General features: G+C 37.5%; 1 protein-coding gene across 2 annotated transcripts in view; it reads left to right on the forward strand.

Moving 5' to 3' along the window:
- a1cf (apobec1 complementation factor) overlaps window positions 1–15,074 on the forward strand; it is a 108,209-nt gene that overhangs the window by 27,880 nt on the left and 65,255 nt on the right. For both annotated transcript variants that reach the window (XM_028795418.2, XM_028795419.2), the window contains exon 2: window positions 3,992–4,135. In XM_028795418.2, coding sequence (XP_028651251.2) covers window positions 4,037–4,135 — 99 coding nt within the window. In that variant the 5' untranslated portion in view covers window positions 3,992–4,036. The remainder of the gene's footprint in view (window positions 1–3,991; window positions 4,136–15,074) is intronic.

Raw genomic sequence — 15,074 nt, forward strand, 5'->3', positions numbered from 1 at the left:
CCTGCCACCATTAATCCATTTACACATTGCAACTGTAACCCCTTTACGAACTCAAAGTAATAAGACACATTGAGAGAGAAAATGGGACAGTTGCATTATATTTTTGTCTTGTGTTCTTATATTGTATTCATATTGCAGCACACAGACAATGAATGCATTATAATGGAGTTCAGATGTTTTCATAGACCTGTTTCTTTCTACATGTATGTAATCTCAATCCTAACCGACTGAAAAAGAAGTTTATGAAAATATTGATAATTACACGACCTACCTAGTCAAGATGTCAAAGTGAATCACATAACAGTATGCAAGTAATGAAAGCCACAGTGAACAACAATGGTAACTCAGTTTAGTGAAGATGATAAAGGAAAAAAACAAAAGTGTGTGTATTAATGCGCACAGCTAGCTTTACTAAATTGAAACAGTTAAAAATAAAATGGTAAAGGATGAATCCCACAACATAAAAACACCAATAAAAGTTACACTAGTCTTTTTATTTACAGCCAGAGAAATGTGTGAGAGGTTCCATTAATAAAATGTCATAATAAAATGTCACTCATGCCTCCGTGTCTTGTGAAAACTCAACATAATATTTTTTGATTACATTGCAGCATGACATGTATTCAGTTTGAGCCCTATTGACACAATCTGATTTAACATTTTTGCTTTTGTTTACTAAGGCTTGTAGAAACATCACATAGATAGAATCAAATGGTTTATTTTGCAAATATACTATGATTCCAGCAGGCAGCACTAAAGGAACTATTAAATTTATTCTTCCCATTATGCAAAGTACATACAGTTTTCGGAAAGTTCAGGTAATTGCCAGGAATCTGTAGCTCATATTTTACAAATGTACTGTATTTTTGATATAATGTTAATATAATTAGTAGTACTGAAAAATTTCACAATTTCTTAAATATGTGGACTACACACCAGTCTGCCCATCCAAGGATACTTTACCACCCTTCTGTTTGGCATTGAAAAGACATTTTAATCATTTCATCCAAAAAATGTCCAGTGCTTCCAACATCTCCAGCTGGAAGTCATCCACCCCAGCAGCCTTGCCACCATGTAGTCCTTAGACCACCATAGTGACTTTAACAACAGCAAGCAGTTAATCAACATGTTCCTTCTACTGTTCAACAATTTCCCCAAAACACGTCAGCAACTCTCCATCCCTGCTTAATACAGTCTGGATGAGGTCACAGCTTCCCCTTCTGAGGCGTTGAACTATGTGCCAGAACAGCCTTAAGGCCATCTGAGAGCCTTTCTCCATGGTCTCTCCAAGCTCATTCCATGCTTGAGCTTTAGTTTCCAAAGGGAGACTCCATTTCATGGCTGACCTAAAATACAGGACAAACAAAGTGGATTCCCATCATGGCCGTGGAACAATTTACTAGCTCTTCACCCTTGTGCAGTTGCTGAAGGGTGTGTGTATAGGATAACCCAGTCTATATGTGTTTTGTATTTTTGGAAAAAGCATATGATCATGTTCCTTGGCATGTGTTATATAAAGGCTGCTCTTGTATGCTATTCATTCCCTATATGAATGCAGTGAGAGCCATGTCAGAAGAGTTGACTTTAATTCATATTCATTCACTGTGGGTGTTGGAATTTGTCAAGGCTGTGTTTTGTCACTACTCCCATTTGTGGTTTTCATGGACAGGATATCAAGGCACAGCTGAGGATATCAGATCGTCCAGTTGAGGAGACTAGGGGTAACATTGATGCTTTATGCACATGATGTTGTTCTCTTTGCCTCATACTATTGTGACCTTCGTCATGCCCTCCAGCAATTCGCTGCTCAGTGCGCACTGGCTGGGAAGAGGATCAGCAACTCCAAGTTTGACGATATGGTTCTCTCTTGAAAAAGAGTGTATTGCTCTCTCCAGGTGAAGCTGGCACAACTGGTCTTAGTTCAAGTATCTCGGGAGGGGAGTGATTGTAAAGCCAGAGCTGAACCTAAAGACAAAACTCTCTGTTTAACAGTAGATTTACATCCCTGTCCTCACCTGTGGTCATGAGCTGTGGGTAATGACCGAAAGAATCAGATTACAAGTACAAGCAGTGAAAATGAGGTTTCTTTGCAGGGCTGCTGAGCTGATAAAGGGTGAGAAATCTGCAAGAGTCTCAGAACAGAGGCATTGCACCTCTGGATGAAGAGGAGCCAGTTGAAGTGCTTTGGGCATCTTGTAAGGATGTCCCGCTGAACGACTCTCACTCGAATTGCTCCAGACACGTCAAACTGAGCAGAATCCCTGCAGCAGACTCAGGACACACTGGAGAAATTATATATCTCATTTGGCTTTGGAACACCTGGGAATTCCCCTGGAAGAGCTGGAATCTGTAGATAGGGTACAGGGAAGTCTGGGTTGACCTTCTAGGCCTGCTGCCACCACAACCCAGTCTGAGCTGAGGAGAGGAGCTGAAATGAGAGGAGAAATGTCCCAATTTTTTATAGAGATCTGTCAATCTATCAACATTTATTTTACACAGGTCTCTTCACCAAGTATAACAAAATGAGCACTTTACAAAGAGTTTACTTCAAAGAAACAACATGAAATACAAAATCATTCAGTACATAATAAATCAGAATGAAACAAACCTAGTATAATCTATTTAATTTACAAAATGGATTAATGATAGATGATGTGAAATGAAATGTGAAATGACAATACAGTAGAAACAAAACCAGTCCAGACTCAGGAAGAAAGTTCAAGAAGGTAAAGGGGGCTAATTAAGTATTAACTAAGAAGTACATGGCACGGAACAATAAGGATTATCAGGGGATATCTGTCTATCAAATGTAAATATGTGGCGTTAAAGATAAGTCAGTAGCAAAGTTTTGAAGATAATACTATATCATACAGGAAGCCAGTGTATTCAAGCCAGTTCAGTTGTGATTTGTTTGTTAAGTCTATTAAGAACCCTGGCAGTAGTGTATTAAATTTAAAGCCTCATGTTCATATTTTGTGGATCTAGAGCATTACATTATGACGTTATTTAAATTTTAATGTAATTTATAAAATTAAATGCTTTGTTTCCCAAATTGTGAATTAAATGCAAAGAATATGCTGATAGGTTAATTTCCTATGGACTGATTGAGCAATGGATAACACAGTGGTATGGAGGGTAGATTGCTTTCCAGATTTACCTGTAACTGGGCTACAATTATGTGTTCTCCTGATTGGCATGTTGTGAGGGTATGGATTTTAGAATGTCTTTTCATGGAATGGTTGGCACATTGTGCACACAGATTAATTTTTGACACACATAAACCTAAATTGGAAAGACATAGTAAGAAATGACTGGCTAGATGAGTAAAAACTATTTTATAAGTGGCAATGAGAAGTGGAAAAACAAACTGTTGTGCTTATCTGCAACTGTATGATTCATATTCATAAACTTCTAACTCATAGGAGCAATTCAGAACTTTAATCTCATTAATAATTTTTTTTAAAAGGAATGTATTATAGAGATTATCTGTAACATTGCAGACTGAGTTGTTGTGAACAAAAATCACAGCGAAAGGAGTACTTCTCACCAGGTCTGAAATTGTTCATGTTGCCAAGATAAATTTCACTGCAAAAAACCAATGCAACTAAATCAGAATAAGCAGCTTCACATAATGAATGAATGATGTATATGACAGTATAGATTATGTAATGGCTTTGTATTTTTGAGGGTAGTGGTTATAATGTCTCCAAGTCTTAGTCTCTAAATGGGTTAAGAGATTCCCAAAATAAGAACCCTGTGGGAATGAGAAAGACATTTTTATTTTCTCACTTAACCTTAAGAATATACCACTTTTGAATCAGAAATCAGTGTCAGTCTCCATTAAGTATTTAACTTACATAACCTTTTAAAAAAAAGTTATAATCTAGAAGAGGTGTCTTGGGAAATGTGCGAAATATAAAACAAAATAGACACGATTGATGTTGTGTTGTTTTGTTATTTAAATGTTTTTGAACTTTGGTTTTAATTGCAGTGAGCACCCGTAATTAAGCTGATTTTTTCCTGATAATCACTCACAATGGAATCAAATCAAAAATCTGGGGATGGACTGACAGGCACTCAGAAAGAAGCAGCCCTTCGAACTTTGATCCAGCGCACAGGATATAATTTACTTCAGGTAGGACCTCCTGTATTACAGCCCATGAGTACTTACCTTTTGTCTTTCGCTAGCAACTTGTCAATATGAAGTCAACTCTTGCTACCATGAAGTAGTTCAGCAAAACTAAAATTGAATTAAAAGGGTGGAAAAGTGATCATTTCTAGGTTAACTTAAGGAAGCTTTTATTTACAAATTTAGTTTGCTTTACTACTTGGGTATGAACTATTGTAGCTTATTATGAACCTGGAAACAAAAAGGAACACTAGAAGACATAGAGAAGATGAGTCAAAAAGACAGGGAAGAAAGGTTAAGGACAAGAGACAGCAGGTTTACGAAGTATGGTGTACTAAGGGGAAAGTCTTTATTATTTTAAGATGCATCTGCAATCCTGAATGCATCAAACAGGAAAATTACTGACAATTTCCTCATGCAGAAGTTGGAATAATAATGAACCTTTTAGCCACCCTGTTCAAATTACTTGCTGAGCTTATTTGGCTGACTACCACTCTACAACAAGGGGCTGCACTCCCTTTATATCCTCTGTTTATGAGAAGTAACTGTGATACTCAATCCTTTACTTCATCTGCTTAGCTGCACATAAGGCAAAGAACCCCATCAGCCATCTTCTACTTACTACTCTTCTTATTACTTTTACCAAAGTTAATCTATAAATAATTTGATTGAGAGTTGACTGTCTAGTTATATAATGTATAGTTAGTATGCAGCAGGGAAGGGGGACAAGCGGCTAACAGCACTGAATTTTCATGACATACTGAAAAATTGGGGGTGATAATTTTAAGAGCTAATGTTGGACATGTTAAAACTGAAGTGTGACAAACGTCACTACTACGACACCCGATCAGATATATTAAGCTGTAATATTTCTTACATCTGGCATGATGCTAATATGTTACAGTGCGATTATCACAACAGTCTTTGCAATTGATCTACACTTTCTTGAAAAAAAAAATATTTTTATGTTTTTTCTCGAACAAAAACCAAGTTGCTTTGTCCACTTACCCAGGAAATTTACCAAAGATCAAATCATAACTGTAATCCTAACTTGTTACCTAGAGACCGCTTTCCATTACCTTATTCACTGACAGCCTTGATGACATGTGTATAAATAGACTAGTGTAAAACGAGTAAAAGTAATAAACTGTACACCCAGCAGAAGCAAGAATCACACTATCTAAGGAGCTGTCTGTTTTTTTACATTACAATCCTAGTCTACACTGTCATCTGTTTTCCCTGATCTAAAAGATTAATGTTTATTAAAAAGTGGCCTACAAAAATACTTTAATATTTTTATTTATATTTAATATCAGTAAATAGATATCTTTTTCCCCTGAGTACATGTGCACTTGGTTTTATATCCTAGATTAGCATTTAAACAAATGTAGCTTGAATGACCACTTGACCAAACCTCATTTTGCTATTTTGTTATATTGCAAATCCCTATTGTAAAAGAGGGTGGCACTTTTTATGTGCAAAGGTTCATGACAGCATTGTAACCATACGAGAGTCATAAAGAGAGAAATGCATTGCGCTCTCTGATATAGCTCATAAAAAAATGACGTTAAGGTCACGAAAACAATTTTCACTTTAGATGGGCAACTGAGGACTGGTCTATAAGGACATAATTTATTATCTGAGTTTCTTTAAAAAATCATATATCATTTACTTGTGACCCTTGTGTGAAATAAGGTGATCAGAAAGCTAAAGAAATATAACATACAATAATCAGCAGATGTCTTTCTCAGTTTTGGTGACTCATGATGACATGTCTGGTTTGTGTAAGCCATCCACAAAAAGCATAGTGATGCCACGGGACGTTCAGTTAATAGCAATATGCACTTCACGGTATAAAGGAGCATCCAATGTTATACTCGCTTGCTTTTTTCATACCATGGGGGGAGCTGGTGAAGGGGTAAAGTCACGGGGTCACTTCCCAAAGTGGACAAATTAACCATTAAAATGTGATTGTTTTGCTGTGAATGGTGTGCCATGCTCTTCCCCCCAAGGTTCTATTTTATGGATGTGCCATCTCTATGCCACTTAATGGCTACTGTACATTATCATTGCTCTGCCCTGTTCCTCTGGAGTATAACTTGTAGAGTCACAGCCCATTCGCACATGTTAGCGTGCCTCCCAGGTCTAATTCTCATCATCTAATTCTTCCATTCGAAGCCTGAAACCATAAGGACTGATTGAGATCATTTATGTTAGGTAGAATGCCTATGGGAACTGGGCAGTTTCATGGCCTTGGAACCCCTGCAGATTTTGTTTGTTTTTTTTGTCCATCCCTCTGGAGTTTTTTTTTTTTGTTGTTTTTTTCTGTCCTCCCTGGCCATCGGACCTTACTTTATTCTTTGTTAATTAGTATTGCCTAATTTTTATATTTTTCTTCTTTCTCCATCTTGTAAAGCACTTTGAGCTACATCATTCGTATGAAAACATGCTATATAAATAAATGTTGTTGTTGTTGATGACTCGGCATCAGTCGGTCCTAAAGCTGCTACTGTGATCCATGTCTTCCTGCTACTTGTTTTCCTCTCTGTTGTAGGGTATCACTTGATCCCACAGCAGTAGTACAACTGACTTCTGGTACTACAGGCTTTCACCCAAACCAAGTGGCCCTACACGTCTTACAGGACGTCTACCTGCAGACCCTTCTTGCCCAATGGCTAGAGCAATATGCAAGACAGAAGAGCAGGTGTTCTCAGTGTATTTATCCATTAACATGCCAAAGCAGAAGCAACTACGTGTAACAAATCACATGATACAACCTGACTTCCAGCAGCACTTAAATGTTAGCAGCATCAGTAGATCATTATAGCTGATTCAGCCTTCCTTCTCTGTTCTCAGGTGGCCAGCCCTTGCAGAAAAGCAGACACATCTTGCTTACAGCTGTCTGTTTTCCCCTTCCCAGGGGTCTTTGTCACACCCACTCACAGGCCCCCGTAGCTCTGTCTCATCTACCTTTACATCCTGCCTGTAGCAGTTGACTCCCAGGTTCAGCCTGAGTGCTGTTTTTGTATGGCCACTCCGCAGGGAGCTGTGAAGCAGCAGCATATTAACTTCCTTGCAAGACGATCGATCCAGTTTGTGTCCTTTTGGTGAAGACCTGTCGTTGGGAGTCCAAACGACTGCCCCTTAGCACAACTTGTGGCTTATGCATGCCCTTTTTTAGCCTTATCTAAAAATGTTCAAGAAAATGCATCAGTACTCTAACAGCAAAATATACTATCATCATCACAGTGGTTACAAAAACAGGCTTTCTTCTACCACTTGACAATACCTTATTTTACTGTTTGGAAGAAATGTCTTAATGGGAACAACGTACCTAATGCTGATAAACTAACAAAAACAGAAAATTCCGTAGCCCCTTATTTGCCAGTTAATCCATTAATCAACATTTATTTTACAAAACACCATTGTTGGTGAGCATTATCGTAAAGTGGTTTACAGCAAAATAAATTACAAAAGGTGAATTTATTAATAACTAATTGAGCAAGCCAAGTATAGAATAGTAGTCTATAAAGTCAGTCATAAAATAAATCAGAAGAACTTGGAACGAACATGCAGGTTATGCTATTTATAATATGATCATCATCATTAATTAATCTGTTTTTTTCACCTGTATTATTATCATTCTTTAATTTAATATTATTTATTGTATCAGTATGCTGCTGCTGAAGAATGTGAATTTCCCATTGGGATTAATAAAGTATCTATCTATCTATCTATCTATCTATCTATCTATCTATCTATCTATCTATCTATCTATCTATCTATCTATCTATCTATCTATCTATCTATCTATCTATCTATCTATCTATCTATCTATCTAATTAGTGTAATGGCCCAGGTTAGTCAGATGCCCCCGCGCCCAATGTTACTTCTACACTTGTCATGTAACACCACCTCCAACCATATCTTCTTTAACCTCCACTCTGATACATCCTTTCACACAATCATCCTATGGATTTGCCTCTCATTCCCAAACCACCTTAGAATGTTTCTCCTAACTCCTCTATACCAGGTCTTTCTGTTAGCCCAGCACTCATCTTCCTTTCACTCTATGTGAATGCCAATAGACACGTCCACCTGATCATTCTAATCATCTCTGTTCTCTCCAGCTTTGCTTTATTCGATCAAATAAAGCATTATCTTTCTATGTTCCAGCTTCAACAGCCACAACTCACACACCTTTAATAAACTTTTCCCTTCAACGGCAGGAATCCTCCTTTAGAAGTCAGTATGTGGGATTGCTTCAGGAATTTCATGTGTGTGCCTCTCACCGTTACTATTATTGCAATGCTCTCACCTCTGCCTCTACTCAAATTATATTTATTAAGTTGTAGCTGAACTTCCTGGTTCCATTGCCAAAGTGTCAAAGAATCAGTAAAGGGGTTATTCATCTGTGCCATGTAACCTACTAAAATAACTTCTTTGTCGAGCAGTCAGAGGTGGGCTTTATATTGCATGCTTCTGCATAAGACTTGTGAATTCTTCATATTCATAAGTAATTCTACCAGTATATCAAATGCTGTACCACACAGATATGATTAACTTCTTTACTGCCTTATAACCTAATTAAGACTAAAAGAAGACTTTGCTGAAGTCTAGTCACATATGAGTAAATGAGTAATAGATGCATTTTTGCAGCACCTAAAGTGTTACCTAATATTTTTACTGCTTCAAGGAGATATGCAAGTATGAAATTTATTGTACTATGTACAGATAACAATAAACTTGAACTTGAAGACAATTATCTTTATTACAAAATATGCAGAGGTCTCAACAATCATCTCATTTTAATTGGTCTCAGTATGAGGAATAGAACTTGACTTGGCTTCACTGGACCATTTTCTTATTTTAGGCTGAGACAAGCAGTCAGTTAGTGGATTAGAACAAATAAAGAGGACTAACACCCTGCTGCATGCTATACTGATCAACCTACGCACCATTATAAGTGATAGCTGGGATACAGTCATCCTTTGACCTGTCACCAAATGGTATGCCAGGCTAATCAAGTATCATTCTGAGGAAACAGAGTGCACTTGTATGCATGCATGTCTCAGCAACATTTTACTGGAGTGCAGTGGAATGTAGAATTTGATAGTGATTTACGATTTTTATGTGCTGTGAAATAAAAGAAGACTTTTGAAGCTATAGGAAAAAAAGCCAACAACTGATTAAGCTCATTTTTAGCACTATTATTGATTACCGATTGCTTTTGTTACGGGCCCCACAAGTGGGCCACAGCAACAAAAATGACAAAAGTAGCAAATCCCGAAAAATATGTGAACTTCGCCTCCACCAGAGGATGAGCTACATTAACCAGGTCTGGAACTGAAATCCTTCAATGGTGATTTAATCCGGGTCTTTGGCCCTGAAGTCTTCTATCTGTGGAACAGGAGAGCACACCACTTTCAGTTTGCTGTCCAAGTTGCGTCTAAGGGGCTGGCAGAAGTTCGCTGCTTCACTGCAACCCAGACGGAACAATTTCAGTGTGAAACACATTCCTATTGATTACTGCTGCATTCCACAGTTCGTTTTCATGGTCTACTCTATAACAGGAACCCATTGTTTCCCAAATTGCATCACTATCGGTGATTTATTACATTAATAAAAAAAAACTATTGTGGCCACTTTTTTTTTTTTTTTTTTTTTTTTTTGAGAGCGCCACACTTTAATTACATTATGATTTTAAAGGTGAGGTATGAAGTAAAAACAGTATGGTCCCAATTAAGAATTGATTTGTATATGCCAGGATACTGTATGTAACAATAAGAATGGTAGCTTTTATATTGCAATAGAAAACAGAAAGCAGTGGCACTTTTGCCATGAAAATTCAAGTGGGGCAATACCAGAATTTTCTTTTATGGGTGCAGACCTCTTTAATATTTTTATGAATTTACCTAACTAATCCAATCTGTCCCTCTTTTGTAAATGACTAGTGAAACACACATGTTCACGCATCTTTCACATCAAATTTAGCAATCAAAACAATAAGATCCTGTTACCTAGTCAGTGTTGATTAGCATCAGATCACTGTATTACCCTCTGACGTCTTCATCATCATCATCTGACATAATACAGACATACAAATTTAAAAGCTAAAAAAGGTGAATGCATCGCAGCCACCAGCTGCTCAGGAAAGACTATTGGCTGTGAACTGACCAAACTGAAACAGCAAAACCTTTTTTGATGAAAAATGTCAAGCCATGACAACATGGAAAGAACATGAAGACCCCACATACTCAGGATATTTAATAGCAGTGTTAATTATCATGGTTACTGTTGGAGGTTCTTGCCAGACCAGGCTTCTGTGGTTCTTTAAAACAGAAACATCGTACTGCTGGCTTCTTTCCCATGCAGCAGAAGAAGCACACGTAAATCTCCCTCAGCGGCTTTTTCAGTTTAGCCCAGTCCTCCTACATAGTGGGTGCAAATCAAGATACAGCATAATGTGTTGTGGGAAACTGGGAAAAGCTTAAAACCAGAAGTGCAAACATGCAATTAAGAAAAAATAGCAAGAGGCAGTCATCATTTTAATATGGATGATGACCTTCAAGCCACATCACTAAACTGGAAAATTCAGGTTGCACATGCACACACAAACCCAACGGTATCGAGAACAATGCAGGGCCAATTAAAATAAAAATTAAGAAAAAAAAAGGAAATTAATTTTTGGAATGCATCGTTCACAACACATTATGCTGTAATGTGATGTGCAGCCACCATTTAGGAGGACTGCGCTAAATCCCTTCAGCCAGAACAGGCTCACAGCACCCAGCACAAGAACAAGTTCACATACCACCACAGTATTTTTCTAGGTAAGTAGTTACATTGAGCAGAAAATAGAAAATTGAAAAAATTGTTTACGAAGATAAACATTAGGGTTATTACTCAGTAAATATTTTAAGAATAAGTTAAATTACTGTGGGAAGCTTAATTAATTATCTTGCTGTGTCCACTGACCATTAATGCAGAAATTCTACTGAGAGACGATATTCTGAGGTTGGCACAATACTATAAGAAGGAAAGTAAATGCAGATTACTACATCTCCAGCTTCATTTCATTTTACAGCCAGACAAATGTGTTAAAAAAAGAAAAAGCACATCATTGCTACAGCGGCAAGGGAATTTAAAGCAATGTGTATTTATAGCCAGAAAGTGGCTGCACAGCTTTCATAGTCCACAGTGCACTGCTGCAATGAGACTGACCCAATTTCCTAAAACTATGTCATTCCTTTAAGCATTGTGGATGTAAAAAAGGCTCCTTATTCTCCAGAAAAGCATCCTGAATATTCCAGTCCCTGTTTCTAGATGCAAGCCAAGCTGCAGAAGAAAAAAAAATCACCTTGTTTAGTGAGCTTAAGTAACATTCCCTCAGACCAGTGGGTCTTGGAAAATAAAATTAACATGGTAAATGCTAGTGATGTTTTTGCCTAAGTTGAAGTTATTAGAGAAAATACTGATAAAGTAATTTGGACATTTAAAAATGTAGCAATAATATATAATCTGTTTTGTTCTCTGTCACATAACATGATCCATGTGACAAATGCTAAATACAATATGACAACCATGGTGGTTTAGAATTCAGGACAAATAAAGGAGTGTAACCTGTAAACTGAGAGCTTCAAACAGCTTATCTATAGAAACCACTGCTCATTCTGACTACTGCACATTTTACATGGCATTGGTATCTGCTTGCCTTCCAGTTCTCCATTATCTATCCAATCTTATAGCCCACCTTCTTCATTACAGCGTTGTGATGAGCCAGGGGCTATCCCAGGTGTCATCTCTGGATGGGATAGCACTCCACCATAAGATACCCCTATGCACACCCTCACACTCAGCTACACTTTGCTAATAAAGCTGCCAACAGGATGAACTGCCACATCAAGGGGATGTAGATGCAAACATGTTAGAAGGGGAAAATTATACCAAAACGCTATCTAGCTAGGGATCTGAACTAGGCGATTAAGCAATAGTGGTGAGCACTGTCCCACATGGGACTCTTTAATTCAGTCAGTCTTTATTTTACATAGCCCATATTATTGTGAGGGCCTTTACAACTTGCTTTACAAGGTAAGAATTTGGTCATATTTTTGAGTCACTGTCACTTAAATGTGTGCATACACATACATCGAAATAATAAATGAACTACTAAACCTAGTGAAGATGGAACCCTTTCTTTCTACTAAGTAAAATGGTTATGGTTGTCTTTCGTTATTATACCTTAGCCATAAGGTAAACATACTTATAATACTCAATATTTAAAGAATTTTTATGCAGCACATCCACTCATAAATTTCTTCAGAAAAGTATATGTAACACACAAAAAATAAATGTCCTGTCCTACAAGATTCTGCTAGTATCAAACAATACATTTAAAAATTCATTCTGCCTAGTGAAGTAATTAAATTTCAATAAATGATTAAATAATATGAAGAGCATCTTTTTAGAACAATAGGGAATGCATACAAAATTTGTATTTTATTGCATATACTTAAATATTTAAATACTGATAATTTTACACAACACTCAAAGCTTATAATGGCATCATACAAGTACTCTGTACAACAGCGATTCTCAAACTGTGGGGCGTGCATCCCTAAAGGGGTGTAAAGTAACAAAAAATGGGGCGCGAATGTTGCCATATGTGGCGTGATTTTGCTATTTGTAGGGAAATTTTAAACTTGTAGCGGTATATCGGCAGCAAAAAATATAGGAATACATTTTATTAGGGTTTCAAAAAAATGTTAGGGGGCGCGATTAAAACTGTTATGAAAACTCGGGTCGCAAATACTTAAAGGTTGAGAAACACTGCTGTACAACATGATTTAATCCAGTAGTTTCTAACACTAGTCCTGTGTTTACTCTGCTTGTTATTAATTGTCATATCTTAATACATAATTTGCCTGCTTCCTCACTCACTCACTCACTCACTCACTCACTCACTCACTCACTCACTCACTCACGTCCGAAGCCGAATGCACAGTCACCTTCTGCGCAGCTGCCCGAAAAACCTTACAAGACCGATATCCAACCCCAACATTGCGGCAGGCGGCGGATTTAGCCTACGCATTTTGGGATTATTATTCTGAAATCCCAAATCCTTCCGCCCAGGCGTAGGATATTAACCCCCGATCACAGCCAACCCTCACACTCAAAATAATATATGTAAGAACATATTATTATTAAGTACTTTCAGCGGCAGGAACGACTCCACAGCCATCACGATCATTACACTACCGTCGTCCGCAGATTTTGATGTGTGCGAAGCGAGGTACACATTCTAAGCCGCATACAAATCTCCACAGGTGGCGCGGCACGCATTGTCGTGCGCAGCTACTGAGATCTGAGTAAAATAAAACGTTGCTGGCCTATTCGCACCAAGCACTGAATGTTCACCACACCATCTGGAGTGATTTTAATGCCCCTTGCATCCTCGCCCTTTCAAAACTGCTTATTCTCGCAACTTGGTGCCAACGGCCGCAAAAATTCAAAGAGAAAGGCGACTTCGATTAAAGCTCTAGAGCAGGGGTGGGCAAATTCATTCCTGGAGGGCCACAGTGGCTGCAGGTTTTTGTTCCAACCCAATTGCTTAATAAGAAGCACTTATTGCTCTAGAAACACTTCTGCTTCATTTTAGTTATCTCCCTTGTTAAGATTATGAACCTTTATTGCTTATTTAAGTCTTAGCTGCATTCTTGGTTTTTAATTGCTCCTTATTAGCAATAAGATGCAAATGACAAAAGAAACCAGCAGTTATCCATTGTGCTTGTTACCCTTTACACCTGTGTGTATTTATCGTGCACTATTTGGTTTAATTAAATACTTGGAAGGAAAGAGAAGAGAAAAAAGTGAAGGATTGAGAATTACCCATCCGTTTTACACTTCAAAGTATTTGGATGATATCCTTAGAATGGAAAAAAAAATCTAGGATATGAGAATGACTTGACATAGCAGAGTTAAAGCACTAACAAGCCATGAAATGTAATTAATGGCAAGGATTGTTTTCTAATTAAGCAACTGGGTTGGAACAAAAACCCGCAGCCACTGCGGCCCTCCAGGAATGAATTTGCCCACCCCTGCTCTAGAGGCCTGAAAGGCGATTTCAACTACAGCTTGAGGCCTAATTACACATTCTGATTCAATTACACATTCATTCGATACACCTATATCAGGTTTGTGGTGCTTATACTTATTACTATTCCATATTTTACTGGAACATTCATCATTCAATATTATACTATAGGCCTGGAAAATTCATCAACTAACAGTACAAGCCTGTACAGTAATGAGTGAAGCGGACTAAAATCATTACAAAAAAACTTCTTCGTTTCTTCTTCTACTTTTCGTTGATTTGTATTTCTCATTTTTTCCCTTTTACTGCCATAGGCCTACATAATTATAAAATATGGCAATTTTTATGCACATGACACAAAATAAATTAAGCTTAAAGACTACATGTGTTTCCAAATTCAAAGGGCATTCCCTGTCAAACTAGCATTCGCCATGACTATAAACAAGTCACAAGGACAAACGTTTGACATGGTAGGAATATTCCTTGCAGAACCCGTTTTCAGCCATGGTCAATTGTATGTGGCTTTTTCAAGAGTCAGAAGGGCGAGTGATGTGAAGGTGCAAGTTAAAGATGGGCCACATCAAGGGAAATTACTACCAAACAGTGAGAGTGTCTTCACAAAAAGTGTAGTCTACAGAGAGATTTTACAACTTTAGTTGCATACTGACAGGCCTCCAGTATACAAACAAAAAATGTTGTCATAGATTGCATGTATTTTTTAAGTGTACAGTATTTTTCGCTGTGATAAAGTCATACATATCCCAAACCTCTTAGTTAATTATCATTACTTACATCACTTTCTTATTTATTTCTTACTTATCATTTGTTCTTCATACACTGCTGACACAAACT

This window comes from Erpetoichthys calabaricus, chromosome 2 (assembly GCF_900747795.2).
Source record: "Erpetoichthys calabaricus chromosome 2, fErpCal1.3, whole genome shotgun sequence".
Taxonomy (NCBI): Eukaryota; Metazoa; Chordata; class Cladistia; order Polypteriformes; family Polypteridae; genus Erpetoichthys; species Erpetoichthys calabaricus.